The sequence below is a fragment of the Mycteria americana genome, chromosome 1 (assembly GCF_035582795.1).
Source record: "Mycteria americana isolate JAX WOST 10 ecotype Jacksonville Zoo and Gardens chromosome 1, USCA_MyAme_1.0, whole genome shotgun sequence".
Classification (NCBI taxonomy): Eukaryota; Metazoa; Chordata; class Aves; order Ciconiiformes; family Ciconiidae; genus Mycteria; species Mycteria americana.
In genome coordinates this window covers 181016573-181043109 of record NC_134365.1, presented here as the reverse complement: position 1 = coordinate 181043109, position 26537 = coordinate 181016573, and the positions used below count along the sequence as shown (strand labels likewise).

General features: G+C 39.7%; 2 protein-coding genes across 14 annotated transcripts in view; both read right to left on the bottom strand.

The window, feature by feature from the left end:
• LMO7 (LIM domain 7) overlaps positions 1 to 26537 on the bottom strand; it is a 136850-nt gene that overhangs the window by 29293 nt on the left and 81020 nt on the right. For 9 of the 13 annotated variants that reach the window (XM_075488261.1, XM_075488298.1, XM_075488213.1 and 6 more), the window contains 11 exons: positions 16428 to 16458; positions 15902 to 16015; positions 15215 to 15413; positions 13806 to 14058; positions 13023 to 13322; positions 12383 to 12673; positions 9191 to 9220; positions 6744 to 6861; positions 5507 to 5649; positions 3757 to 4198; positions 2629 to 2955 (listed from right to left, as the gene is read on the bottom strand). In XM_075488261.1, the coding sequence (XP_075344376.1) occupies positions 2629 to 2955; positions 3757 to 4198; positions 5507 to 5649; positions 6744 to 6861; positions 9191 to 9220; positions 12383 to 12673; positions 13023 to 13322; positions 13806 to 14058; positions 15215 to 15413; positions 15902 to 16015; positions 16428 to 16458 (2248 nt within the window). The remainder of the gene's footprint in view (positions 1 to 2628; positions 2956 to 3756; positions 4199 to 5506; positions 5650 to 6743; positions 6862 to 9190; positions 9221 to 12382; positions 12674 to 13022; positions 13323 to 13805; positions 14059 to 15214; positions 15414 to 15901; positions 16016 to 16427; positions 16459 to 26537) is intronic. The other 4 variants (XM_075488289.1, XM_075488316.1, XM_075488309.1 and 1 more) reach the window with 2 other exon arrangements.
• On the bottom strand, positions 9191 to 12230 carry LOC142402654 (LIM domain only protein 7-like; the record flags this gene model as incomplete). Its single annotated transcript, XM_075488345.1, has 2 exons — positions 9191 to 11459; positions 11923 to 12230. Coding segments are annotated over 2 exons (1167 nt in total), but the record flags the coding sequence as incomplete, so codon positions are not given.

Genomic DNA, 26537 nt, shown 5'->3' with positions numbered 1-26537 from the left:
GAACGCACTGCCTCCTGAGAGAGCATCAGTTAGAGATGTGAAAAAGCCAGATAACAGTAATTAAGCTTATTTTTTTTCTTGCACATCCCACAGTGGGCATCATCAGTTTCCTTTAGGCGCAATGCTGCAACTAGGTTTACTTGGGTGAACAATCATCTTTTTAATTTTGTATGAAATACTACTAGCTTGCTATGGATTTTGTAATGGAGACCTTAAATAATAAGACTAATCCCAGAATTAGCTAGAATTCAGATCTTCCATTCTAGTGGACTTTCAAGATGCTTTCAAAATCAGAATGAAAACCTAACATTACCATTTTAAACTACAGAAATACTTGATTGGGAAAACATTTTGGAACACTTGCTTTCAATCCCACAGCATATTATGAACATGTGTTGCATACATTAACATTTTAATGTGAACTCATTAAAAAACAATTAAAATACCCAAATGCATGCTATTCACTTCATTATCACAGAACTGCCATCGTTATAAAAGGAAAAAAAAAAAGTTATAGACATTTGCTGTCAAACACTGTTAAAACAAATATATTCCAGCAACACGTGCATGGAGGAGACCCCCACATGTGTACTAAATTTGGTGTATTAAATGTACACCTACAGGTTAGTTGCCTATTGAACCAGCTTTCCGGAAGGGTGGGATTCATTTTCCCTAACTTAAAATATTTAGAAGTTTAGGTATGTAAGCCAATTCCCCAAAGCTCCTGTGTTGGTAGGGTGCAAGAGGCAGCTGCAGGAGCACTGCACAAGCCGACGTAGCTAGCCAGAGCCTCCGGGCAGGACACAGCCAGGGAAGGCTTCAGCAGTACCCAAGCGCTGGGTGCAGAAGACAACAACATTGCAAGGCAACATCCTGAGGTTTTGCCTCGTGTTACAGGAATGTTCCTGGCAAAACACTCCCCATTACAGCCCAGAGTAGAAATTAAGTCCTTTCTTCAAAACACAGCTACTAGCTTGCAAATGCTCCCATACAACCCAAATCCTTAGGTGAGTAACAGTACATTAAAAGTGAATCTACTAATAGACAGGTTAGCGCACTGGGCTAGAGCACATATAAAGCTTTTGAATTTGAGTGTGTTCCTGGAAATTACTGTTGTTGTTATTTTTATTTCCACCATCCCAACCAAGCTCTTCTTCAAAACTCCCTCTTGTCAGAGGAGTAATGTGACTTTGTCCACAGAACTTCATCATTTGGACAGGTCATCTCCAAAACACTTAGTACTCCACAAACCTGGTGTTATTGCCCTGATGACCACTGAACTATATCAGTCTCTCAACTCTGGCAATGATTTACAAACATGCCAAATGGAACTTGCATTCCTTAAGTTATAGCTTGTTTGAGGCACAACACAAGCTTTTTTAATTTTTTTTTTAACTTTTTATTTTAAAAAAAATGCATTACTCATTTGCAGGCAGGACAATTTATAATCTTGTGAGTAACGACAGGAAAAAAAAAACGGACCTAGTACATTTTGTTCTCATTTGGCTCACTTAAAGGGATACAAAGAACCCATATCTAATCTATGTTTTCACTTATTAGAACAGCAATTCCTCTGCCTGTGTTTGCTACAACACAGAAAAAAAAAAAAAAAAGATCGTGATTTCTTTCCTTATACAACAATCATAGTTTCAAAAAATTATGATAATTTCATTGCAATGGCCAAGGGGTATTGGAAGTATTAAACTTAAATGTATTCCTTTTCCACAAGTGATTAGGAAGAGGAATGGTTCAAAGTGACTGAATTTACAAAAAGCTGGTGTGGGAAGTGATTTCATAAATCAGCATCCAAGGTTTTATGATCCTCACCCAAGCAACTGGCACAATTAACTTTTACAGCAGTATCAGGAATGCAAAGAATTATCAGAATTAATTTGTCAAGGGGTATGAACGACATCATTAGATATTACAGAAAGGTATCGACAATTAAAGCTATTCCTGGTCATTTTTTACATGTGAAACACGCGATCAGTTGGAAGAAACAGCACTTGAAGATACATATTCAAAAAAACACTGAAAGACGCAACTCCTGGATAAGCATATAGACAGAGAGATGGTGATTTGCTTTAAAAGTCGTTAATGTGAACATTAATTAGATTAATTTCAAGTAAATACCTATTTAAAAAAAAAGGGGGCTCAAGCCACAACAGATGGAAAAAAGGATAGTATGATATTAATGTTTAAGGCTGGCCTTTGAAAAGCTGATCTTTATTTTCCACCACCAGTTTAAAAGTGCAAACAAATGCTACAGCAGCTCAGATCATTCATCTAACTGACATACCTGATGGTGTGCACAATGTGCTAATTTGGAGAAAACCAAATACTTTGCAAGCATCAAACAATATTTAGAATAACTATTTTGAATTAGAATGAGAAATAAAATTAAGCACAGGACATATAAGGAGTAGGGGAAAAATCCAGCAAAAGAACCAGTTATTTTCTTTCCAAGTATTTTCTTTCCCCTGAATTAAATCAAAGGAAATAGTAGTCCTCTGAGCTGTTTTCTTACTATCAAAAAATACTTGCATTAGATGTCATTTTATTTATTTTTTCTTTTACTCTGCTGTAGCATTCAGTTACACTAAGTAATCACATTATTTCCATACTTACCAGGGATTTTGAATCCTCAGGCTCTGGCAGACTCACATTTTCTGCAGAAGATGCAAGTGAAAGAGAATCAGGAGGAGAGCAATACTCTGGGTTAAGAATACTGCTTCCAGCATCTTGGTCTTGGGATTTTACAGGTAATGCCAAACTAGGAGGAGGTGTTGACTGAACACCTTCTTTTTCCTCCTCCTCCTCCTCACCTCTGCTTCCAAATGCACTAGCGGAGAGAGGGTGGGCAGAGTCTGGCTGTGAAAATGAACTGCTAGTGTACAGAGTTTGAGTTCTTTTAGCTTTTTCTACTTCTCCGTTGTATTTCTGGGTATCATCCATCTAGGACAAAAATGACAGTTTGGTAAATATGTGCTTTAAAAAAAAAAACCAAACCCTAATCTTTCAGCAAGCTAAATATTTAACAAAAGACCCTCTCTCTTTCATGCAAATTCTGGTTACTGTACCCATTACTAATTACCCACTTTCAAGAAGAGCAACATATTTTTTTCTCTTGAAGTGCTTGCAGAATAAGTAGTCCAGACTTTTTAATATAAACTTGTTAAAATCATCTGCTTAGAATGATTTGCATTCTTACCATTTTTTAAATTGAGACAAAGAGGGATTTAGGAGAAAGCTATGAAAATCAACATAGTAATCGGGGGGGGGGGGGAGGGGGTGTGTCACAATTTCTGTGTTTCAGTGCTTTACTGAGGAGGCAAATTTTAGGCTAACATAAAATTTTAATTTCAAGCAAGTCCGCAGAGCGGAGGACACTTATATCACCTGAAAAATTTGTCTTTAACACATAATCATGTTAACTTAGCTTCAGACAATTACATCCGACAAAGGCAGGTTTTTTGATAAGGAACACTAAGGAGACTTACTACAAGTAATAAAAAGATTATTCTACCCAATATATTTATCAGCCTTATTTCTAGAAGTGCCTTTAAGTACAGAAACATGAGTAAACACCTAAATACATGACAGAATTGCCTGCTCTATTAACACAGACTTCATCAAACAGCACACGATTTTTTAAAAAACAACAAATTTGTTGGTTTTTAAACAACCGTTCTACTGTTCCCCCAGCTATCCAAGACCCCAACATTTACAAACTTTGGGAATGAAGTGGAATTTTACCGTGAACGACTGTGGAAGTGATGCGACTCTTCTTGAGGAGACACCAAAAGGTCTTGGTGTAACCACAGATGTTAACCTAGAGGTATCAGTTTTCTGGTAACTTCTTGGGAGAGAAGCTGAAACCTGAGCTGACCCAGTTTGAGCATTCACTGAGTAGCGGGTAGACAAAAGAGCCGAGCTCTGCTCCTCTGCCAGGCTCTTCGGCGGAGCGGGAGCTTCACGAGCGGCCGAGCTCTCCGTCAGGTTCTCCTTGCGTGGCTGTGCGGCATACGCGCTTTTGCTGTCCTTAGTGCTGTAGGAGGTATCTTCTTCCAAAAGGTAATCTTTTGCTGCTGACCGTGTGGAAGGTGCTTTTTCTTCACTAAACACATCGTCATTCATTGAATACGTCCATCTGCGTTCATGTTTTCGCTGCCCGTAGGAGTCTTGATCTCTGTCCTCCCTATGGGGACAGAGCATGTTAAAAAAACCAAGTGACCTGACAAACAGGCGGGCCCCTAAGTCTTTCGACTACTGAATGTTCAAGGCAGAGCATAAACTGTGAAACACATCTCCAGTAACTGAAAATGAACAGCATCATTCAAATATATTAGTATTTTAACGTTATTAAATCTACCTTCTTCCCCCTCCTCCCCACTTCAACACTCCCATAACACTCAGGCATACTACTGTCACATTACCAGGTTGCCACCATGACAGAAATCTCTTCACCAAGAAAATGATATAGCTATTCAAGTTACATATCCTCAGAAATCCAGATTTTATTGAGGAAAGAATGGGAAGAAGGTAGTGCCATAACACTGCCTGAACTGTATAGCTGTGTTGATGTCTCTGCTCTATGAAAATGCTACAATGAACTTTAGATAACAAAATAAGATGGCGTCCTGAAGTTCAGATTTTTTTTTTCTGCTATTCATTCCTTTGTCATAAAGGAACAACCACCACAGAGATATTCTTTACCACATCATTTTTAAGATTCTGACGATATTGGACACTCAATAGAATTAGCATGCGTATTTTTATTCAAGGGACTACTTTTTGTCCTTGCAAATAAGTTAAAAAAAAATACAGAAACTCAAAACATTCTGGTTTAAGACTTATTTAAATCTCTTTTATGAATACATGCCATGTGCATATTCCCTTCATCTCAGTCATACATGCATTTAAAAAAAAAAAAAAAAAAAAAAGACTGTCACCAGTAGAAATGGTACTGTGCTACTCAGTTTACACTTTTTATTCTTTGGAGAGAATCTTGTTCTATAAATACCCAGAGGAACAATTGAGGATAGAGTGGAAATCAAGTAAAAGTTTACAGCTCTGTGATATACATTAAAATGCTGGCTGTATTTATCCACAGTGGCTAAAAGAATAGCAAATGCAGTGGCAGAGGAAAGAGAAATAGTTAAGCTGATCCAAGAATAAAAAAGGCAATTATCCAGTTCACCACTATTGTTTTAACCTCTTTAAAGTGGATGCAAATACCGACTTCTCAATAAATTTATTTATGGATAGCAGAGTAAAACAACATTTATAGAGCAAAACTGTTTAACATTCTGTGAAAACAATGCATTAGCGGACCATATTCCACCCTTCAATTGCCTAGATTTCTACACTATAATTTGCAACTAAAATTGTTGAGATCTCTGCAGAATCAATTGCAACTTGCCAGTAAAAGCTGCTCAAGAATTCAAGGGAATAAAAATGCTCTGATTTAAGTTCTTCAACATAATACTCCCATTAGGGTCATTACCTCTCCTGTTGCATTTCTTTCAGTGACTTGGTACTCCTTTCAGACACCTCAGACGCTCTCCTTTCTATTTCTTCTCTCTCTTCCTTTTTCTTTTGCAATTCGGAAGTGAAGCTCTTTCTACGATTCTTCCATTTTGCTAGATCCTATAAGAATAACATGAACGTATACAATCAGATTTTCTCAAGACCTCATAAATCTACAGAGGCATCCCATCACATGCTACCTACTGCCCTGATTTTATTTGCGTGTCTGCATCATGGCCATATTTTCATGCACCTTCCCCCTAAATGATAAAGGGGTTCTCATATTTCAGTTGGGGTTACAGGCTCACTGCCTGTTAAAGTTGACAATTGTCAACTGTCATTTGTATTGACAAATTGACAAATGTCATCTGTATTTCTTTGTTGTAGGCTTTGGAGTTTGGGATATTTTTTTTTTTTCCCAAATCACTACTATGTTAGACTGATACATTAGTTTGAGAATAAACATGCCTTGAATTCTAAATTGAAAACATATCCTTCCATGTTTTCTTCATTTCTGTAAAACCACAATGTGAACTGGCAATATTCTCCATGAAATACCAAAGCTGAGTTAAGAGAAGTACTGAATATTAGAACTGAGATGGCTGAGATGCATTAAACAAACAACCATGAACTTCTTGCTTGGTGCTCTGTTCTTAACTTCAGCTTCTTGTTGGTAATCATTGTCAAGCAGAGATTTTAGTAAAAAAGAAAAAGTCTTCAGATACCCTTATGATGCTGTGCAAAGCTACCACATCAGATTACAAGCTGGATTTGACAGAATTATTAGGGAATAGGAGCCTCAAGAATTTGCAAAAGGAAATATTATTTCCCTCTTTTCTCCCAAAGGATCAAATACTCAGACGTTCCAATCATTTCACAAAAAAAGTATTCACAAATTTCAGATAACACATGAAACTGTGCCCTAACTTCTCTTTATGTCCACAGAAATCAAGCCTGAATGCTTTATTAAAATACATACAAGTCTTATCCTGAAGCACTAATCAGATACTTACGATGATTTTTAAAATAATTTCAGTTCTGCATTAAACAGACATCCCCAAAACCACCAGTAGCTGCGTGAGATGGATTGTTTTAGAAGACAGCCCCTTAAATTGCTGCACACATGCCAAAGCCTGTTTTCTAGGGACACTGAAGGTATGCAGCACCCTGCCCTTCAGCAGGACACGTGAGGAGGGGTGAAAAGGAGTACTTACTTCTTGCCACTTTAGATCCTGTTCTTGTAACTGTTCTTTTATCCTTTGTAGCTCTTCGTAACGGATTTTGCGCAATGACTGCAGCTCCTCTGCGCTGACGTCATTCAAAGATTTACTCCTAGAAAGAAAAAGAGTAGTCGGCTTTATCGCGTCCTCGCCATCATTTATGCAAGCAAAACGAGAGAGAGAGAGAGAGAGAGAGATTTGTATTAGTAAAACTGAGCGCTCTTGAGTGTTATTTCGAATAGAGCAGGAAACACACGGGCAGCTGAGCGAGCAAGGCTGGGACATGCTCTAGTGCCAACACTCAAGTCAGTAGTTGCATATTTGAGCAAATAAAACCAGGCTAAGGAAATAACCAGCTCTGTAGCAGCTCCACGCTGATCATTCACATTGAGATCCTCGTACGCAACTGCTACTTCTGTTTAAACTTGTTACTCTCTTTATTGACCTTGCTCCTTTCTTTGACCTAAAAGGCGTCCCCCCTCCTCGTCCCCTCAAATTCCCATCCTTTCACTTCTTCTCTCCAGTAACAGCCCCTGAATGACCTCCCGTTCTTTCCTTCCTTAGGCTAACCATAAAATCAAGTCAGTTATAGATGCATGTTTCTAAAAGATAAAAGTCATTCACTGCTAAATGCTCAATGCATGCATGTCATGGCCCCCACTAGCCTACGTTACTCCTCCTCCTCAAGCCTCCCTGATGCTTTCCATCCAAGTCAGGATGGCTAACACAGCCATCTTCTCACTAATTTCTTCAACACGACTACAAGTTTCCCCCACGAACTCCTACTCACAAGTTCCCTTTAACCTACATTCCTCACCTTTCATACTTTTTTACCCTCTCCCCAATGCTATTTTCTCCTTTATACTTTCACAACAGGTAAACGCAACAGGACTTTTAATTTAGGTATGACAAGACTCCTGCCCAGAGCTGACCACAAGCCTCTGAGACACCAAGCAAAATGCAGGTGTTTCATCATAAGGTTCAATGCTGTAATATAAAAGGAAAGCTAGGCTTCTGGGTTTTATTTTTATTTTTTCAAAAACACTTTTGTTTGCATTTATCTAAACAAAATTTGAATGATGGAGGGGTGTAACCAAGTTCTAACAGGATTTGAAAATGTGGCAATTCTCTGATACGATGGAAAATCAGGTTGAAACCAAAACTGATTCAGCACAGGGCCTTGCTCTAATCTGTTACAGACCAAGAGAGCTCTGAACTAACAAATCAGACTCTCTTACTTCCTCCCAAGAAGCCCAACTCACTTTCGTTGGTAACGTAAGACTTTGGACTTTGGCCTCTAGCAATAAAGGCTAGTGCATTAACTCATTATACCTGTTTGCTTGTCTATTTTCTGAATGGGAAGAATGCCAAATTTAGCAAAAATCTCCCGGTCACTATTGCAGAAACTCTTTTCTTGTACAGTTCTTTTCCTCTTTTTTTTTTTTTTTTTTTATGGTTAAGTTATATCACATGTAGAAACAGTTTTGGGTAACTGAACTGTACGTAAGCATCAAAATTGTTCCAGATGAGTTCAAGGAAACTTACATGACTAGGGTTTCCTTTTCTTTCTCTCGAGTTTCTCTATCTGCCTGCAACAAAACAGGAAAATCTAGACCTAAATACAATATACCCTAAGTACAGGTATATTCATACATTCATACCACGGAACAGGACGTCAGTTTCAATTCTAGTCTTAACTTCAAAACCTAACTAGTGACTTGAGCCTTTGGAGTGTCCCTCCCCTAACATCTAACTTCTTCGAGACATTTCTAGCTTCTTCTGGAAGTGTTTAGTCATTTACCAGGTTTTGCCTCAGGGTAAAAACAAATAAGTAAATAAATAAATGCACATTTTATAAAAAAATTAGAACGCCATGCATAACCAAATACTTATCACGCAGTAAGTAGAAAAATATTTCTCTTTTAGTCACAGTACATCATAAACAACACCTAAGATCACACGGCACTAACCAATAAGTTTACCACTGAGGATTCAATAACCTGGAGTATATAAAATAAACACAGAACATTCATCACTCCCATGAGAAATACCGCGTCGTTAATTATTTTCAGATTCTAGCTGTACAGCCAAATTTACTAAAAAATAAAATATTTACTAATCTTCCTTTACATTTCTGAATGTTTTAAGGCCTAATTTAAATACAGAACTTCAAGTACTTCACTTCAGCAGGAATAAAATATTAGAGCTGATTTTCAAAGTGCCTGATAACCATAACTTGGATACCCTAGACGCCAGAGAGAACTTTTGCCAGACGCATAGCTTTTAGTCTCTTACATTCGTTACGTAAATTGCCCAAGCACAGAACAACAAAGCAGCATGCACAGGTTGTTTTCAGCACGAGTTTTTAGCTACTGTGCATGCATGAAAATTTAAAGAGGCAAAAATAGCGTTACGAACTTTCAAGCTTTTATAAAACTTACCCTTGCTCATCAGAAAGCTTTTGAAACAGTCTGAGAAATCAGAAACCAAAAAAGAAAAGATTCAGTGTCTTGATATTCATAACAACATTAACACCACCAGTACACCAGCATTCTCACTAAGTGAAGGGGAAACTGAAAGCTTGAGGACCAGCCAGCATGGAACAGCACATCGGAGATCTGACACTAGTCAAAAAACACATCAGGACTTGCAGGATGTGTAAGTCGAGCAGAAAACTGACAGAACAAGGCTGCCTGCAAGTTTCCAACGCTTCTGATTTAGCAATACTGCACGAATAGAGCCCTGTATTAATTCTGCATCGCTTACTCCAGTGCTGCTGAACAGCATGATGCTCGAAAGATACTTACTTCAAGAAATGAAAATAAATGCCAACCTGAGCCCCAACAAGAAACCTAGCTTACAGAGGCTGTTTTCTTGTTACTTCAACCATCTCTGATTCTAAATGAAAGCAATACTTGGAATGGGTAAGCCTAAAAGGCCATATATAGAAGTTTAGCACATTAAGTGGAGAACCAAATTCATCCAGTATGATTCAAGAGGATTTTTAGTATTCTTGAATATGAGTATTTTATTCTATTGAATGAATTCTTAAAACGTGAAATATTTTCAAGCACTTCAGAAATATTCCTCAGTGAAGCTCACACTCTGTTAACAGTATTAAGCTTAAAAATTAAATGCAGCAACATCAAAGTATCAACTGGAACATGGAAGTGTCTTAGTCACAAAGTAATGATGCACAGCTGGGAGAACTGCAACTTGCAATGCCGTATTTTCAGAGTTAAGGAAACATTCAAAACCCCACTCTCCCCCAGTAAGTACAAAATCCAAAGGAGAGCTAGGAAGTAGTTAAAAACAGTATCCAGTCAGACAAGAGAAATTTTGAGTATACCAGGAAAAGATTAGGGGAAAGTATTAATCAATCAGGACTGTAGGAAAGCAGGGGGAAAATACTGGCAGAATAAAATATGTCACAGTGGAATTTAATATTACATGGACACACACCTTGCATGCACTGTGACCTTGGGTGGGCAAAATAACACTAATATTTTTTTTCACCTCATCTAATCATCTCAAAACTGTGGCAGGACAGTTTACAAGTGTTTTCAAACTTAGGTGCAAGCAAGAACATCAGAATGCCCAGAATTTGTCGTTAAAGCATTCATGTGTTTCACAAATGTTTTTACCAATTATATTGGGGAAAAAAAGAAAATATTTCTCGCCTCCACAGTCTTTTGAATAATCACTATTCCTGTTCAACCATGAAAAGAAACTTATGCAGAACTTTGAGCCTGAAGGAACGATAATATATTTTCTCTAAAATAGCAGCCTAAAACTAGAAAACACTGTAATTTTTTTGTTGAAAATATGGTATTGCAGTCATGAGCTTCTATTCAAAGCAAGTAAAAAGCTTGTCCAGGACGCCACGAACAAATAGCAGGTTGGCACTCTACGAATGGTTCAGCACAAGACGATGCTTTTCTGAATGGAAAGGGTTCAACGGCACTCAAGCGCAATCCGTGCAGGACACAACCTGACCTCTCCACCATCTGCCGTTTCTTGTGTCTAACTTTGCTGGCCTCCCTGATCGCTTCCCACTTCTTCCAGTCTTCTTCGCTGCATGGACCCGGGATGAAATTTACGGGCTGGACGTTGCTTCCCACCTTCCAAGATTCAATCTTGCGGGTCAGCATATCGTCCTTCTTATGGCGCAAAGATGGCGACAGCACTCTGCCGTTGCTCTTTCTTTCCTCTGGTGTGTTTTTTTCAAGTAAACACAGAAATTTGGACCGGATCTCCTCCGGAAGACTCCACGGATCAGGAAAAAGTGCTGGGTGATACTTGTCTGGAGCGCCTGATAAAGGCACCTCTTTTTTCTGAGAGAGGATTTTACGGAAAATCATATCATCCTTTTCCAAGTCTGGAATCACAGGTTGGCCCTCTCTGGGTTGCAGAATTATCTCACCCTCTAGGGGAGGCTCCTGCTCAGAGAATTTTTTTAAATACCGGGGGTCTTGGAGAACAACTTGATTCACATGGAAAGCCCCAGTTTTCCGAACGAACAAGTCATCGTTTTCTAAATCTGGATACAGATATCCATTTTCTGCGTCTCCTTGCTTGCATCCTGGTACAAAGGAAATATTCTTTCTACATTTTATGAGCCTAGGGCCAGAAGTAGGATCAATTTTGGTCTTCGTTTCAGAAGACAAGTAGTCAGAGTATTTTTGCAGGGCCTGAAGTAACGAAAACTGACTGAAGCATATAAAACAAAAGGAGGGAAGTAAAAATATCATTAACTAGCAAGAGACAAGCAGATCACAACGTATTGTGATATACATTTGGTTTAGACTTGCAGTATCCCGAGCAGTACTACTACACCGCTTGGCATTCACCACCACTAATCGTAGCACAGCACACGTCAACCAACGTAAAGGTATCACAGCATACTAACCTGCTCAGAAACAGCACGCTTACATGCTCACACACAAAGCCAGTAACCCTTTACAGCATGTTATGCTTTTGCATTTACATGTTTCAGGAGACCAGCAACTTACGGCTACATTTAAAAAAAAAAAAAAACCAAAACCAACAACAAAATAGTAATAACCAAAAAAAGCGCAACACCACAAGACATGGTTTAATTTCATTTAGCTGTTGCATATCTAGGCATTTCTTTTTGATGCAGCAAGAGTACAGCTCATGCAGCAATATCAACCTGGGCTGATCAGAAGCCTCCAAGATTTTTCCTTCTGCAATCTGTGACAATGAGCTTCCCACATATTCAGCAGTTGGCTTATAGCTCTGATCCCTTCTGCAACTGCTGTTCCAGTCAAAACTTGGTCTTGGTTGATTAGCAACAATGGCAGAGCTTTGTTTGTAAGCAAATTCCTCATCCTCAGAATCTGATTTCTTTCTACTGTGCAGCAGCACAAAGAACGAGCAGAGGGAAAGAAAAAAAAAAACACAACACGAAGTGTACTCATTGAGTAAAATGCACAGCGGCAACAGTGTAATGGAAATAATATTTCAATTATTTTCTCAAAAAAAAAAAAGAAAAAACCCAAACACCACATATCCTGCTGCTACACTGGCAACAAAAATTAAAGTCAGACAACTACACTTTATTTGTAAATTTTGCACACAGAAGAGAAACAGGGGCATGCATGAAAACGCACCTGAACCCTTGAATCTCTTTATACCAGGGTTTGAAAGAGGATTTCCTGATTTTTTTCCATAGCAATTCTTCTTCTGGAGTCCAAAACTTAGGAAGAAATTTGTCAAAAGCAACCACTGTATTTGCCGCTGAAGAACTTAGCTTGCGAAAATAGAGATCATCTTTTTCAATGTTTGGGATGCCTATTTCTTCTTCCTCGTCCTCATCAAAATACCCAGATAATTCTGAAGGAATGTTAACTCTTGGTTTGTTTTCCTCTTTAGTATCCAACTGCCTCTGCCTCCTCTGGTTACTGTTCAAAATACCCAATCAGTTAAGATATTTTAGGAGCAACTTGACATAAAGAATGCAAAAAGACATGCTTTTTTGCTCAGGAGTTCAACCTCGTGAATGAAGCAAATTAGTTCTCAATTCCATCACTGCAGCACCATAAATAATAATATGTATTAAAAAAAAAAAAAGTTAAATGGTTATATCAGCATCCTATCGCCTCTGACAAAAATACGAAGTTTGACAGAAAAGGCATAACAAATTATCAGCTGTGTTAAAATGCCATTTAGAAGACTAACTTTATGCAGTTATTTATGGACTGCAATTTGGGTAATACAATAGTTACTGGATCTTGGATTAGTATCTCTGACCTCAGTGGTTCAAGCATTGCAGCTAGTGGACCAGCTGGATAACTTTCTTGTGAGCAAGATTTAGGAGAGTCATTGCGCAACACGAAAGGATGTCCAGGTGCAGCAGAGCTTACAGGGCTCTTTTTGACTAGAAATCTACGTTTTGCTAAGTCATCCATGACCACGTCGGGCAGCCTTCTTTCAGCTTCTGAATCAGAGCCACTGTCATACTCATAGATCATCTGGAGGGAAGGTGGATTTGTGAGCCCACGCTCTGCTCTGCTATTTTGGCAGGAAGCTACGGGATTCCTTTCACGTCCACTGAGGTTGACCAAAACAGGAACAGAATGAAGACAGTGAAGTCACGAAGGCAATGATGAAACCCAAGAACTGCCCACTAACCTCATCTGTATGCACCAAGAAGCCAGACAACCAAAATTCATCACCATATTTTCAAAGGCTTTAATGAGAATCTAAAACCGTAGGTCTAGCTCTTGCTAGACCTCAAATGCAAGTGAACTTGCATTTAAGATCATTTAAATCCCCTCTACCTGGAGTCTGACCAGACTCAAAACATAACTACTTTTCTGGTGTTTGAGTAATGTGGAACAAAGTAAAAAAATAAAACCAAAACAAAAAACCAACCACACAACCACAGCAAAACATCCCCCCCATTGAAATACGGAAACTCAAATACTTTACTTTGTATTGCAGCAACAGCAGCTTTTGTTTAACCAATAAAGAAATCATTTATTTAAAAAGTCCTAAACCGAAGTCTGCTTAACTAAGACCGCACACCAGTACCTTGAAAATGTTCCATCTGCCTCAGTGAAGACAGGACTCGCCCAGCTCCTCCTGTTGTCCTCATTCTTCTCTGTCCTCTTCTTCCTTAAGGGTGCCGGCACATATGCTGTCTGCTTGTTTTTGTTGGGTAAGAAGCGATTGAAGTCAGCGGTAGGTTTCGGTTCAATCACAGAAATCCTACGGTAAGACCTGTCATCTTTATGGGAGTCATGCATTTTGAAAGGCAGTTCCGAGTCTGTGTCACTGTCGCAACCTTAGAAGAAAGGGGAGAAAAGGGTAGGCACAAACATTATTCTCTAGACGCAAGCTTCTAGCTAGAACTTGCACCAAAATGTTCTAAAATCAGTTTAACTCCATATTCAAGATGTTTTGGCTGCAACCTTTCTGAGCTACTGACAGGACAGTAGGAGAGGTATTTTTAGAAGCTTGTGCCAAAGCTGCGATAAGATCCATTAAGCTGAGTTTGGTTTGCATGCCCCTGCTACCTTTGTTCCATTCTTTCACTATCACTGCTCCCTGCAGGAAGCAAAGCGCTAACCTCTAGATTGAAGACATAAAACAGCACAGAAGTTTTTAATTAAAAACATACTTGCCACTCAAATTTACTAACAAAGCCAAGTTACCAGCAAATAGTATAGCAACATGCTCATCTCACCAGGTTAATGCCCAGTAAAAGCCCAGGGTATATGTAGCATGGCTACAGGTTGCTTTGCTCAGATCAGAAATGCTCCATGTGGCCTTGGCCCAATGATTTTGTTATTCACATGGAACAAAACCCAAAAGCTCACAATTTTTTTTAACTAAGTTAGACTACAAGTTTGTATTGAATTTTAAATCTGGAAAAGGAACATGGGTTAGAGTACAGCTGTAGGGATCCAACGTCACAAACTTTCTCCTTGTTACCTTTCTTTCCATGATAAACTATCAAAAGTAACAACTACTATTCAGTTTTTAACCTAGGCGAGAAAAATCCTGTGGAATATCGAATATTAACAAATGGAGTGAAGACACAGAGGTCTGACATATCCACACTAGGAACAAGGCAAGAGACTTTTGCAACTGTTGAATTTTAGGTGATTCCCTCAGGATCTTAATTCTAGCAATTTCTCTTCCTGAACTATGGGAAAATACCCTGCACATACACACACCCTAATGCAGATGTGAGAGCACAACTCCCAGCAGCCCTTCCTAGGAAAATTCATGCATGCACTGCTTTGTTTCTACCAACTGTTAAAGGTCAATATTTGTTTAAGCAAAATGCAACTGTGGCAGTTGCAAAAACCAGAGCTGCTTTTCAAGCCAATTTAAGTACTGGGTACCCAAAGTATGGACCCAAAGTCCATACATTGTCTTCTCTCACACTCGTAAGACGTATGTCAACAAAATATTTAAAAGAGGAAGAAACATACCTTCACTGCCACCTTTCAAGGTTATATCTGATGAAAAGCTTGTGGAGGATCTTGAACCAAGAGAGTCCAAGCTATCAAAGGAATCGTCTCTTTTATGGCTGGCAGAAGACGAAAAGGGCTCTCCCCGGTCAACGTACCAAATATCACCGTACCCACTATCCCTGCCACTTCTGCTCAGGTGGCTGGACTCTTCAAGCACCTATGAGAGTAAGTTTTGAAAGGTCTTTTGCAATAATATAAGGTGCAAGTTCTACTTGTGAGTTTTTGCTCAAAAATTTTTAAAATGCATTTTGAGTGAACAAATGGACTTTACCAAAGACTACTGCAAACCCCTAAAAATGACATATACAAAAGCTTGGATAGGAGATTCAACACAAGGTCTTAAATTTCTCTTATCTTAGCCAAAGGTAATCAAGACAAGCCTTTTCACAATCTACCACATCAATAAGAGCAGGTGGATTCTGAATTTCATTATTTTATGCGTAGCAGAAGAACCAGTGTAAGCTAAAAATCATTCCTTTCACATGGACTTTGACAGTAAGCAAAAAAAAACAAAAAAAAATGACCATGTTACCTAAACTAAGAATAAAATTAAACCCCCAAGAGATTGTTTAGAGTTGATGTTGTAATGTATAGCAAACTATAAAATTCAGGCTATAGGTTTACTATTCTTTTTGGATTTCTTACCTTAGTCAATGCTTGCCCTAATAACTTCTCAAATGCTTTAAGATTGAGGTATGGACCATTATAATGAGGATTACTTTGAGCTTTTCTCCCAAGCCAGTATAGTGTAATCAAAACCTAAAACCAAACAAATAAAAAAAAATCAAATATAAACTTCATTACTTTCCTCTCAAACCATGTACTAGTATGAAGCATCTCAGCATGCTGTTAGAGATGTTTTCCACAATGAAGTGTAAAATCTTGTCTACAGCATTAGCTAGGATCTCCACCAAAACTAATTAAAGAGTGTTATGATGCATCTCATCTATCTCAAGTAAGCAGATATAAGTACTGTTTCTAATTATTACATTTATTTGGGAAAGTAAGCTGTGTAGAGATCATCGTACGATGGCACTAATTTGCATCAGATAAATGAACAGCTGAAGAATAAGGTAAACACGATAGCGCCATAAACAGAAATGCCTTAAAAATATTTAAACAGAATTAGTGTGAAATTGTTTCAGAAAGCATTGAAGTAAGCAAGTCTTACATTTTTCACTCTTCTGTTGGTCTCCTCCGGTCTGAAGCAGGGCAGGGAATGAGAAAAACAAAACAAAACAAAACCTTTTAAAATCTCTGACTTAATATTTAATTATTATTCAAGATTTAAAAGGTTTCAAGCCCAATTAGAGGCTAGTATAAAATACACAACTATGACCGTTCCAGCAGAAATATAAAAGCATTTTGCTTTGAATTCACAGGCATAACTCTGTACTATTTCAATCATTGCATATAAAGAAGGACCTAGCTGATCTATTACAGTTTCTGATTTGAGAAGAACTCAGAAAGGCTCTAGGCTTTTTCAATTAGCTAAGGTTTTTAGTTACCAACATAACAAAAGTGGAAAAGAAGCTAATGACTTTGGGAAATATAGCTTCTATTAGCCAGGAAGATCTTCAGTTCCATATGAAAGCAGATTCAATTGTTACTTTTTTCCCTGATCCTATTATATTTTCCAAAAATATTTGCCTCAGACACAGTGAACGCTTCAGCCTTAAGAGAATTTTTCAGACAAAAAATGAGCAACTGAAACTGGGACATCTGGAGAGAGATGTTGTAGGGCTGGAAGGAAGGGGTTGGTTTGCTTTTATGTAAGATAAGTGTTTCTCAAAAAAAAATTAAATAAACTTGCAATCACTAACATTAGTAAACTTTTTAAATCTATACGGCAAATTAGTGGCACACCTCGGAAGTGCACCAACGCACGCTCAAGGTGGTCCTCTTCTCCTCCCGCTCATTTTAAGAACAAGAAGAAACTTTTCGGCTAGGAGCCTCCCAAATGTGGGGTACCACAGACTCAGTCCTCGGGTGTAAATATTCAGGGCTGGACTGCAGACAGCAGCTGCACAACGCTCCTGCCCGCACTGCCAGCAGCTATGGAAGGGCAAATGGCTTAAATACACCAAAACGACTTTCTGGCTGCCCCACACACTGTTGGTTTGGGGTGGTTCAGCGGCAAGCTTCACACGCAGCATGGCATGGGGGTTCAAACAAAAAAAGCCATGAATTAACATATGGTGGCAGAAAGACCTACACAGAGCCCCATAACAGGTCAGACCAACGATGTGTCAGGGCACTTACCCTGTTTCTGGCTGTCTAGGAACAAGCTAGTCAAAGGTTGCAGGGAAAAGGTAAAATAAACCTTTCAGGGGACAGTTACGAGGTAGCAAAATGATGACAGGGCCTGGTCAGCATAGACGGTACTCTTCACGGAAATACGATATCCCATGCAATGTGACAACCAGCAGGAACGCAGACCATCCCTCCTTCTCTCTCCTCCTGGTTTGAGAGTGCCCACTCCCACTCGGTGCGGCTGTAATTGCCTTGCCCGTCCCCTCCACGGAAAGGAATCAGGCTGCCAGGAACACAAAGTCCTGAGATGGATCCAACTTGCGCAATCCCCACCTGCAGCTTCCTTAATATCACATGCCAAAAACATGTCTGGTGTTCTAGTCAGCAACCTCTTTCTCATGGATAAGGAGGAATCCCTCTCCTTTAATGTGAAATATTTACACTTTTTTTTTTTTTAAAAAAAACCCTTCCGAAACACATTGTTGTTCTTTTTTCACTGGGCATGATATTAGAGAAATTTTTCTTCTTCCTTTTCTTCAGTACATAGATTTAATTTCTGGTGTCCATGCTGCAGGACACACCATGGCCGTGACCAAATGTGCTGACCGGAGACAGTCTGGTTTCCCAAGAGGACGGAAAATTATTCTTGTGGTGGTGGCATGACACTTTCCACATCTGACAGAGAACATTTTAAAGGTTTACATTCTTTAGCTTCAAGGTCTAAGAGCCTTTCGTTAAGGCAGAATTTCTTCTGTTATTTGCAATTATAAAAGCAGAGGCCATGCATGCCCTTGCTAAGGATGCCTTAAAAGTTCGCTTCCAAACTTTAGCAGTCTAGCAAGCAGTGAAAAACTCTGCCCTTAGTGAGCCTTAGAGGTTGCCAGCCTTCATGTAGAGCAAAGCCACATGACTGAACATGATGGTGTCCACCTCTGCTTTCCGTGAGTCCTCTGGGATCATTTAGGTCAACCATTTGCAACAGGAGCAACATTCAGCTGTTTTTATATTTTACTACATTTTCTATACTGGAATAACCATAAATACACTAGGCCTGTGTACTTGGCCTATAAACACTGCAAAACTTAGGACATTCAGGTAAACCAGTGAGCATAGTTGAGACCCAAGGTGCAGGCAAGGAGATATTTCACACACTCGAATGAGAGACAGTACTCCATCCACATGTTTGCTCGGCTAACAATGGAAGCAAATGGACAAGTTGTTTACTCTTTGTGAGCGAAGTTTCTTCACTTGCATTACTATTCTCCTTCTCTGAACTACACCTATTGGTCTCTAAACCTTTTAAGCAACTTATGATAGATGTAGTCCAAGCAGAAGAAAAAACAAAACAAGAAAACCCCAGCTAATCGAGAGCAATCAGTTCCTCATTTATATAGGCATATATTAATTCTTCGATGGCACTTCACCAAGGAAAAGGAGGAGGATTCTGGATGGTTAGTGTATTGTCCTACAATCTGTGTAAAACAATAGGTACGTAATTTTTTGCCAAAAGAAAATCCTGAATAAAGAAGCAATGCTGTTACCTTATTGCAAGGCCTTAAAAATCATTTGTCACCTACAAACTTTATAGCTGCTTCTCCTCTGAGGCATGCAACTTGCAGAAGATGCAGTTTGGATCCATTTGGATCCATTCTCTGAGTGAAATAAGAGCCTTTTATATGTACAACCTGGCCAAGCTCACAATACACATCTGAGCTTATGTGCACAAGCCATTGCCCAGTTACCCTCCAGTACATTGCATTTAAAATAGCTGGGTAAATATCTATTGAATAGAAGTGTGATACAAACTGAAGAGCTTTTAAGAGGAATGACTTTTTCCTGTGAGCATCAAAATAAAAAAAGCAAGATTTGAACTCAATTGCAGGAAATGAAAACACAAAATGAAATAATTCTATTAAATAGAAGTTTTCCGTCATAGAGCGTTATCAAAATGTAAATACTATGCGGTACTATGCAAAGAATTCAACTGGGGTCTTGTGTATAGCTCTGAATACTACAGTTCATAGCAGGGGACAAGACAGAGGCACTAACTTCAAGCATAGCAAGTTCTTTCCTGCTGTGAGAGGAGGCATGAACCTACCTTCTCTGACAGCCTGTTGCTACCCACCAGCGAGCTCCTGCTCCCACCTCCATTCCCCTTCTCAAGTCTGGCTCTAAACACACAGGGCTGAAAAACTCAGTTTCTCACACTGTATTTGAAGAAGTCAGTTAGAAGATGGAGTGCAACAACTTCAGCAATATAGCCTTTAAGCTTTTTAAACACTCTTGGACAATTATAACCTTATTTTGAACATGTGCATAGCATTGAAGTGCACACACAGCACTGCTTGTAAAGGCTTTTGTTCTATGAAAGCTATTCTAGGAACTGAAGAGGTATCCCAATTGTTGAAGTATCTTCATCAATGCAAATAAACACCAATCCCACATTGGGCAACTGCGAAAGAAGTCTGCTTTTTGATGCTTTCATCCAAAATCATCATAGAGCCCAGTTGGTGCGACTATCTTCTCTATGAAAATATTATTCTGTGTAACCTAATTTCTGGCTTGAGTAAATGAATGCCATTATGCTGAAAGTTATAAGCAGGCTGCTGCTTTGCTCAGGAGGGCACAGCCAAGGCTGCATCTTAAAAACAATCTGCTGAAAGAAGTGGGTTCCTGTTCAAATGACGATGCAACTCCGCTTCGAAACCACTTCGTGTCATTTCAAACATTACCTTCTCTGTCTTCCCAGAGGTTTTTGTATCTCCTTGCACTCACAGTGCAACTTTACTAAATATGTCTGAACTAAGCAAAGGAAGCTGCTAAGGAGAGCAGTTAAGATCTTGCAGAAAAAACTTGATTCCGAATACTTCATCTGCTCTTGCCAGTCTCAGCATTTTAGCATTCATCCTGAAGTTTAAAAGAAAAGCAATGCTGATTCCTTGTGTTACCTAATCTACCCCCAATGTCAAACCCCAACTCCAAATTGTCAAAATTTTAAAAGTACACCTTTAATTCACAAAGTGTGAACCTTAATTGTTGGCAGTAGTTTCAATAAAAGTTTATGTACAACTTCAAGATTAGCCATCCTGGAAAATATCTATCAAACATAGCATGAAAGTCTAAAGGCCACACGACAACAACATGTGGGAGTTATTATAATAATTATGAAGCACAACTGCATGATTCCAAGTTGAACACTGATGCAAAAAAAGGTGAAATAACCACCCGTGGAGAAATAATACCTTCTGTGTAAATCATCTCATCTACGTCAATCCTTTGGCAAACAGAAAAAATACAAATGGGACAGAAATAGCTCTCGCTTGTTAGTAGGCGATACACTTAGAGACCAAATACCTCCGTCACATTTGAACACAACGTGTATTCACAAACACCACTTACGCCCAGCCAGCACGGACTGACAGATGTTTCTCTAATGAGGACCACTCTACAAGAATAAAGTGAAGTGACACAGCAGATCAGCAGGCTGAGCCGCAGCTCAAGGAATTTATTCTCAGCTCTGCTGTTTGCTCAAGGTTAAATAGCAAAACTAGTCACCAAGGCCCTAGCCTGATAATACAAAGGCTTTGGCAGCAGCTCTAGCTTAAGGATTTCCTGGTCTCCTTTTCCCTTCCAGCCACTCCTGTTTGCTGCCCCCGTGGTTATGCCAACGCGACTCTGAATCACGCTGCGGTTCCACGTTGTGCACCAGGGTTTTTCCTAATACACATTTTCAAACCCCAAATTAACTCACTCATCTGTTTTACAGCACGCTCATACAAGTGACTGCGTCAGCACCGCGGCGGAGGCAACGCATTGCTGCAGAGGAATGGGCAGGGGGCTTGGTGGAGAAGGACCCTGCTCCACACGCCAGTCCCGTGAGAGTCCCCCGCATGACGAAACCCCAGCCAGAGGCACTCTGTGCTTCCCCTTCATCTACTGATGCTTAGCTCCGAGGAGTGAGGAAAGCTGCTAGTATTATTTTAATGCACTTTGAGGTACTTAAAAAAAATTTAAAAAATATTGCACAAGACACGCATATACCTTACAGTAGCTAGCAGACTACAGTACTTTAAGAAATCATGAACTAGACTTTAACCAATTATAAAATAAATCCATTGGCAACGCTGACATTTACACATACATCTCTCCAGTGCCTCCTTATAAAAAAGCAATGCATTTCAAGTAGCTACGTTTAGGTTTGACTTATTTCAAAACTTTTAACAAATGAACTCGATAGTTTGGATTTTGTTTTCCTAACACATTATATGGTTTGGTTCCACCACATCCTAATATATATTAAATTCCAGCAACTAGCAACTCATGATGTCAAATCTACTTTGACACTTCACTTTCTTATTTTCCAGGGAGAACATCAACGTGGAGCTCAAGACCAAATCCAAGATACCAGAAGTCTGAGCAAAATTCTGGAAGGCGATTTTACAGCATCCTGTTCAGAAAGCGTGGCTTTCTGAGGGTCTGTTTCTCACACAGAAACATATTTAAAATATAGGTATCAGTCTACAATTAAAAAAAAAAAAGCTAGATCAGAGTATTCTCCTCCCCTAAATGAGGGTTGTCTGCCGAGACGAGGCCATGTGGTTATGCCCAAAGAGATAAGAAAAATCCGAACCCATTTACGGGGAGAAAGAAGGGTCAGAGACACTCCCACTGATAGAAAGGAATGTGCCAGTGACAAATGCACTCTGCCCACTGCCAAACCCTTCCCTTGGTGACGAATACTCCAGAAACAGCTGCCAAAGCTATCTGTTTTCCATCTCTTCCTCTGTACTATAGATCTCATGAACACAGGACTTGAACGGATTTCTGTTTAAAAAGAAGTATCAGTGCTCTCTTTTTGAACTTCCGTCCACCAAGGCAGCGGTTCTACTGCCCAGATGCCCTTTGAAGGACTTGGAAGAGCCATGCCCTGGCCTGGGAGCCGGACCGGATCAGCAGGCTGCAGAACGAGCCCACTCCTGAGCTCCTTGCCAAGCTCCAGGCGCTCTACCCTGATACCGACCAGCTTCACTTACGCTTCCGAGGAGAACGTCGGAGAGTTTGAAGGATTCTCCACCCCCGCCGAGGTATGCTGTGCAGGAGACGAACGCTGGCTGTCCAACTAGCAGCAGGCTTGTGCTAAATTTCAACCTCTTTGGCCACCTACTCAGCTGCTATTAATATTGCCGTTATCGGATCTCACTGAATTCCCACGTGCTGCTGAGAATAGAAAGGCTCCAGTGGAAGATGGGGCTGCCGCATGGGTACAGAAACATGAGGACATTCCTCCACCACTTGGATTCTTAGTGAACTGATACTCAATCCTGAGAGCCACAGTTCACTGCCGAGATTGCTAGAAATAAAACGGTCAGGTTATGGCCGCAGCGTTCAAGAACAGCTTTTGGAAGTGCACCTTTCTATTTGACTATAAAAAGCACATGTATTTTCCACAGCAATACGTCCACTGGACTCAATGCCACTTACATTGTAATGGCACACAGAGTCAGGTATAAAATGAAGGCAGAAATTGTTTCTCCATGCCCCTACAAAGCCATCAGCTGGCAGCAAGGAGCTCTGTGGGCCCTGATAACCGAGCAGCCTGTCCCCACCCTGCAGTCTCACCTTCTAATGAAGGGGCTGAGGGGTGGAAAAGAGATGCCCAAGAGGGGAAAGGCGGAGAGGGAACGCAGCCGGCCAACACCCTCCGTGGGAACGCGTTGCCGTCCATTGCCTCAGAGCCCGTCCTTTCATACTGCCTCTTGAGCATGGCGCTTCCTTGCTGATCTCACCCATTATGCTTCCACGCTATTCTTAAATCCCTTATCAAAACAAAAACAGGCACTTCTAGAAATGTGCATCAGCCCCGGCAAGTCACCAGACACTCATATTATCCATTTCCTAACGCTCTTTTCCGACCCCTCCCTGGGTGGTCCACCTCTGCCAGCTTCTTCGTATCTCAGTCTAATCTACAGGTTCTCCCAAAGAGAAAACTAATATTCAGGATACTGTGGGGCAGAAGGCATACCTGTGAAATAAAAAATAAAAATAAAACCCTCAAACAACCCCCAAAACCATCCCCAGAAGAACAAGCCTGTGTGGAGGAGCCTGCCTGATAACCTGAGCACTCCTTGGCTCTCATCTCAGGGGTGGGCAGGGGAAGAGGGATGGAGCATCGCTGCAGCAACAACTTGCACAGAAAGAAGAGACTGATAGGATACTGCAGCTTCCTGCTCAAATGTTAAGCTATAGTAAAGAAAATTAAAGTATTTATAATAATTAGTGTAGCTTTGTTGAATGGTCCCTTTTTGCGTCTTTTTCTTACTCCATTCCTAAAACCCCCTAAGTCAGCAGCTTCACTAATTACAGGTAATTAAACTGGGTATTTCTTCTATTGTTTTGTTTGTTTGTTTCTTTGTTTCCAGAGCACATCTAGAATTTTTCCCCAGTCTGTATTGGTTACTTTAAATTCCAGGTCTAGACTGGTACCTATACAAAAATAAATAGCAGGTATCTTATTTCTGAAAGGTACCAGTCACATGCCATATACTTTGGCCAAGAAGCATGAGAACATCCAGTGACTTTCATGAGAAATGATAAGACTCTCTGCACAAGGAATTAGAAGCTGCTGAGTCGACTCCAAGCTCACACAGTGTTAGGAGTTCTCAAAGGAAATCAAACAGTTTGTTCATATTCAAGAGGATGTTTGAATTTCAGAAGTGAAATTACTTGCTTTTCAAGAAAAAAAACCCCACACTTAAACACAGCAATTTAGATAGAGGGATAGATAGCTATCATATCACTATTTACACACCCTATAGATTTTTATAACTTCCAGAGCATTGGTCTAGAACTTGGAGCATATCACTTTGCTAGATCACTCCATCTCTCCTTCTTTTACCTCCCTGTTGCCCCCTTTTTATTTAAAAAAAAAAAAAAAAAAAAAAAAAAACACCAAACAAAAAACCCTGTACATAATTCGGTTGACCCTGGCACCAGGGTTATAGTAAATGTTACAACTTCTATCTTTTTTCTTCCTTGTACCTTCTATAAATGTTGAGATTTTACATTCCCCCCTCCCAAAAATCAACAGACTTGAGCTCATCCTGTTGATCATCAGGATCATCATCTACATTAACTTCTCTTGCATTCAGTTTTGAAGATCTTTTCTCTTCATTGCCCCCCACCAAACTAGACCATCTTGTGTAAATTTTGTAGATTAATTCAAAGATAAATCCATCTGGGGAGCACACACTTGTACTAGCAATCTTTCCAAGAGGAACAGTTGGTATATCTGGGGAGTCACTCTGAAAAATAAGTATCAAAACAGGCAATTAAGTGCAATGCTGTAAGTTTTTAGAAATATGTACAAAACACATGAAGGTGCAGCTGTTAACCAGCACAGAAATTGTTCAACAGCATTTTACAAAAAATTATTCTGTATGAAGTATATTATTTGCTTTAGCTAAGCTGCAGCAACCATGGCAACTCACAGTTAGCATTTTTTCAAGACAATACAGAAATTCACTTTTCTATTGCCTGATGCCTCTTTGCCATTATTAAATTAAATATTTCCAAAATTGTTGTCCTTTTTACTCCCACTCTCACATTTAACTGAAGTATTTCAACATCCCCTTGCCCCACAGGCAGATATCAGAGGTAATTTTGTAGAATAGCCCTCAATACTGACTCATTTATTCCCTCTAAAGTATCGCTCAGACACCTCTGCACCAACTCACGGTACGGATAAACAAGTTACTGCAAGGTAAGCTAGGGTAAAAAATTTTCCATCTACCAACTACTCCATAGCAACTGCCTGCATGCACTCTCTTACCCTCGACCCCCAGGATTAATACAATCGTTCAATTTGGATAAAGCATTCAGAGGTGGTCCCTTGGGAAGAGCTAGGATTTGGCAGGTTATACAACTTTGCTTGTTCAGAGAGACAGAGAGATTTTTATAGCCTATAATCAGAGAGGAGAAAAAAACACCACCTTCCTGCATTCAATCTCCTCCCTTGGTCCATGCCCAGAGAAAGATTTGGTAAATGTAATCCTTTGTTATTTTTGTGTCAAGCAAACAGGTGGTGATGTACAAGTGCCTTGTGTATAAGCAAAACAGTTTACTACATCTTACAACACTCAATAGTGACTTCAAGACATTTACTTAATTTTTCATGGTGTGCAAAAAAAAATTTAAAAAAAAAAACCAACCTCACGTCTATACTGCATAATTTATACCGGATATTTGGTGACAAACATATCTGCTGATAAAGAAAAAAAGATGACTGACAGTAACTTAATCCAGGTACTGCTATGCTCACGCCTGTGCTAACATTGAGTTTCACCAGTCCAAATAGGTATCTGCTCAGTTGCTGTTGTTCTAACGCATATAGAGAAAACAATTTAGCGCAGAGGTGACTCACTAAGAGTTAACAGCAGAAACTGCAGATGCCCTATCCATGGCCCGTGAGTGGGAAGTAATCCAGACTTCAGTCCACTCCAGTCGCCACCTCTGCAGGGGAGCCAAGACCCATAATGGCAGGTATAAGCATGAGGAAGCATATATCCTCCTGAGAGGAGACAGACCCCCTGCATCTTGGGGGTACGTGGGATATGCAGCACTTGAGAGTCACTTGCACAGATTTCTGACGGCTCATTTTTTCCCCTAAGCAATTCCAGTGTAGTGCTGGCCAAACTATTGTACAGAAGGACAGAGAATTGAGGCAGTGTCTACCCCAGCCCTTCTTTTTATTCTCTACTTTTGTCATATTATTTAAGATCAAATGCTTTAGGAGTTTAAAGTGGGATTACTAAAAGCACAGCTTTGGGGAAAGTGTGATAGAGCTAGGATTTTGGAAAGAATTTAGATTTATTTATAGAGATGGACAGAGCAAAGATGACAAAATGGAGGTACAAGGTAAGTGCAGTTTATTCCATGATAAAGATTTTGGAAACAAGTTAAAGTGATGTTGGAATTTGTTCTTAAGTAGAAATAAATCACTACTGCATGACTGCATCATTTAGTTTAGTCT